Here is a 433-nt window from a genome sequence, read left to right on the forward strand (position 1 = left end):
TGTCAAGGCTTTTAACCAAACTTCTTTCTAATGAAATTCTAGGCCTTTATATATCACAGCCAAATAAAGTATAAACCTATATATTTCCCATCAAAGAGAGTAATACCAACAATATATAAATAAATAAAAGAAATCACAGCAACTTACGCACAACCATCACAATATAACGAGCCATCTTCTTGTTGCAGGTCGTGACCATTGCAACTTACTCTTTCTTTCTCGCTGCAATCGTAGGGCGCCAATATGTGGAAGAGTCTCCCATCTCATACAGGTCCAACCAACTCGACCTGTACATCCCCTTATTCACAATACTGCAGGTCTTTTTCTACATGGGTTTACTGAAGGTATTGTATTGTAGAATTAGTTTAGTTTGCGAAATGCCCTGCCTTTCTCTCTATGCCTGAAGGTATAAGTGACACAGTACGAGTAAAGT

The 433-nt window shown here is 38.1% G+C and overlaps 1 protein-coding gene across 2 annotated transcripts in view; it reads left to right on the top strand.

The window, feature by feature from the left end:
* Window positions 1-433, top strand: part of LOC119594124 (bestrophin-3-like) — a gene marked incomplete at its 5' end in the record, with an annotated part of 34187 nt that overhangs the window by 24536 nt on the left and 9218 nt on the right. For both annotated transcript variants that reach the window (XM_037943188.1, XM_037943189.1), the window contains 1 exon segment: window positions 189-344. In XM_037943188.1, coding sequence (XP_037799116.1) covers window positions 189-344 — 156 coding nt within the window.

The sequence above is a fragment of the Penaeus monodon genome, chromosome 33, assembly GCF_015228065.2.
Source record: "Penaeus monodon isolate SGIC_2016 chromosome 33, NSTDA_Pmon_1, whole genome shotgun sequence".
Lineage (NCBI taxonomy): Eukaryota > Metazoa > Arthropoda > Malacostraca > Decapoda > Penaeidae > Penaeus > Penaeus monodon.